General features: G+C 41.4%; 1 protein-coding gene across 1 annotated transcript; it reads left to right on the forward strand.

Annotated features, from left to right (window-relative positions):
* Positions 1-730: 730 nt before the first annotated feature.
* On the forward strand, positions 731-1573 carry LOC104605642 (glycine-rich protein). Its single transcript, XM_010270486.3, has one exon. The coding sequence runs from the start codon at positions 806-808 to the stop codon at positions 1280-1282; it is 477 nt and encodes a 158-aa protein (XP_010268788.1). The 5' UTR covers positions 731-805; the 3' UTR covers positions 1283-1573.
* The last annotated feature ends 1576 nt before the right edge of the window (positions 1574-3149 follow it).

A 3149-nucleotide genomic window follows, 5' to 3' on the forward strand; every position in this document is an offset into this window, starting at 1 on the left:
AGAGGACAAAAAAAGGTAAATAACGGATCAAACCGTTACATCTGCGTAGCTTTTCCCCGATGATAAAACTCGGACCACTCAAGTGATGATGCACAAATGTCTCCGAGTGACGCGTGTACCTCACACGAAAAATTTTCCATTCCTAATCTCCCCTTTCCATAGCCCCCCCTGACCAGTTGACGTTCTCCAGTTCTCCTCCTCCGGTCCTCCACCCTTTCTAAATTCCATAATGACATCATCATTCATTTACCTACCATATCATCAATTCAATACTAATGGGTCTGGTCCGACCCGACGGACCCGATGATCCAAAGCGATTGGACCGGTTCTAGTTTCATGATCTGCTATTGATGGATCGGTTCTGATTTTTTATCTACTGTTTCCATTATTATTGGTTTGAAACTGGCTTTACATACTTCCAAATTGATTCCTTAATATTTCTTGTTGGATCGATTCGGGTTCTAGACCCGGTCCATTGATAGTATCACCTCAGTGTATTCGTATATATGGTGTACAATACAATACGTATGGCATCGGCTTTCAAAAAAATAATAATAAAAAACAAAATAACAAGATTGGGGAAGGAAGGGAGCATAATAATTGCATGCAACCTACTTCTGTCATTAGGCCCAGTCCACCTCTCAACTGTCATCCAACTCTACCCCTCCTTAAATGCTTTTTTCCTCCCCACTACCACTTGAATTAAATAAATACCCCTCCTTCCCTTCCCCTTTCCTCTTCACTTTTACACTCTTTCTCTCTCTCTCTCTCTCTCTCGTCTCTTCATCACATCACAATACCAGACATGAAAACCATACCCGCTTTTCTCCTAGCGGTTTTTCTGGCCACCGCCACCCTCTCCGCCGCTGTTCGCCCTGAATCCGGTGGGACTCTCCATGCTGAGCTAACGAACGCCAGAGGAAAGGGCAACGCCAACAATCACAAGGGTGGTGGAGGCAACAACAATGGGATGGGCGGTTTCTTTGGGCCTGGTGGTGGTTTCGGGATACCTGGATTCGGCAACGGCAATGGTTGGGGTAACGGTATCATAGGTGGGGGTTACGGTGCAGGTTTCGGAGGTCCAGGTGGAGGCTATTCCAAAGGCGGGATCATAAGGCCGACGGTGGTGTGCAATGATCGTGGCCCGTGTTACAAGAAAAAGCTCACCTGTCCCGCTAAATGCTTCACTTCCTACAGCCATTCTGGAAAGAACTACGGTTCTGGTGGTGGTGGTGGCGGTTGCACCATCGACTGCAAGAAGAAATGTGTTGCTTACTGTTAGATGTTTAACGACGGTGGCGGTTTTCCGGTTGCCGGTAAACCGGGTAAGCTGTTGTTCTCTGTTTTTCCTTTCTTGTTTCTAGCATGGTAGAAGGGTGTTTTAAAGGATGGATGGCATATGGACACTTTTTTAATATATATATATATATATATTCTATATTATTGTGGCTATAGTTGTTCAGTTGTTGAGTGAGTACTGAGTATGCTTCTGGATGTATTCTTAGATGATATTCTCTCATCTCAAGAGGGATGTATGCGAGATTATATAGGATTTGGCTAACTTCTATCTGTAGCTCTATTGTGTTCTGTTCTTTCTTTTTCTCTGGTTTGATCGGTAATATGATGGGACAGATAAACAAGCAAATGAGGTTAAACAAGTAACAAGTGTTGGGTGCCTTCTGCTTAATTAGCGGAAAAAAAAAACAACGACAAAGGAAAAGAGGGTTCTTGGTGTATGCCTGCTATTAGTTGATGGAAATTAAATGGAGCCATCACCCTGCCTCTCTTCGTCCACAAATTGCTTAGACCAATTCGTCAAACTTTTTTTTGACTTTCAAATACTTATTGATTAAAAAAAGTTTGCTGTAGTGGATGTGCTTTTCCGCCAAAATTGACGACACTGTCGACACATTACCTTTTGTTTTTGGGTATCCCAACAAATCCATGAAAGATAAATAATTCAGTTCTCCTTTATAGCATGAGGCCCAAGCTGGTGATGGCTGATATGAGCAAGTTAGCTCATTACTTCTTCAAATATCAGTCGTCTAATGTCTCTTTCGCAATATTGAAGTAGTAGTCTTTGATCAGTCCAGATGTTGGTGCATCCTGGTTCTTTTGCTAAAATGTATGCTTCTGGCACGTTCATGCTGCTCTCTCCAATCTTACCTACCTGTTACCTGCTCGATCTTCCACTTGATGATTTCCAACGATACATTTACTTTCGAAACTTGCACCAGGATACTCTCATAGAACTGTGTGATTTTAATTTGTAAGTTTTAGGGTTTGAAGCCTTGGAAGTCAGCAACTCATTTACGGATCGTTTGCTTGGAAAATTTTAATTTGCACTGATTAATAGCTACTCTCGCTATCACTTCAGACGAGTCTCCCCTCATCATATCGATTTTGTGTGTGTGTGTGTAGTTTTCTAGATGAACAGTTATGTTGACGGAACAAGCCAGAAGTTGGCAACCCGCTATTCTACTTGGACCTGAAGATTGAAATTCAGTTTCCCTCTGGTTTTTGCACTTCCGTCTGGCCTTTCAGCTTTGTTAGTTATGCTAGTCAATGAGGAATGGAATCTGCTGCTCCTTTTCCTTCCTGCAATTAAACAATCTCACATATGTTCATGATTTCTAATTCAAGTAATAAGACAAGTGTTCCTTTAATATCAATTGATGAGATATTTAAAGTAGAAAATATCTCCTATCATGTGATAAAATCCATTCAATGAATGCAGTTTATCAACCCTTGAATGATGAATCACTTTTAAGGACATTGAGTCATTGGTTTCTTGGTGTACTTTCTCCTCTTCCTGCCCATGTGATCCTCAACTCAACCCATGGTTTAATAAATCCCAGTGGAGTTGTAGAACTAGGGTTAGGACTGGTAGGAAATAATAGAAAGAGATGCTAAAGTAAATGGCACTTCTATGGAAATTTTGTCATCAAGAGTTTAAAACTAATTGATGCCTTGTCCAAACAGTAAACTCCCATCATCATAATCTCAGTTTGGTGCTAACAGGGGTAAGAAGCACCTTGTAGTGGTAGCAGTCTGGACTCTGGTATATTTCTCAAGATAGCATTCATTGATACACGCAGGTTCCTTCCAAAGAATTTTGATTTGTTAAGCAGAATCCCGCTGAACAGAAA

Source organism: Nelumbo nucifera, chromosome 1, assembly GCF_055504915.1.
Source record: "Nelumbo nucifera cultivar China Antique chromosome 1, China Antique-T2T, whole genome shotgun sequence".
Classification (NCBI taxonomy): domain Eukaryota; kingdom Viridiplantae; phylum Streptophyta; class Magnoliopsida; order Proteales; family Nelumbonaceae; genus Nelumbo; species Nelumbo nucifera.

Bases quoted from the DNA above. Each gene is read 5' to 3' on its own strand.
- LOC104605642 (XM_010270486.3), top strand. From the start codon at position 806: ATGAAAACCATACCCGCTTTTCTCCTAGCGGTTTTTCTGGCCACCGCC.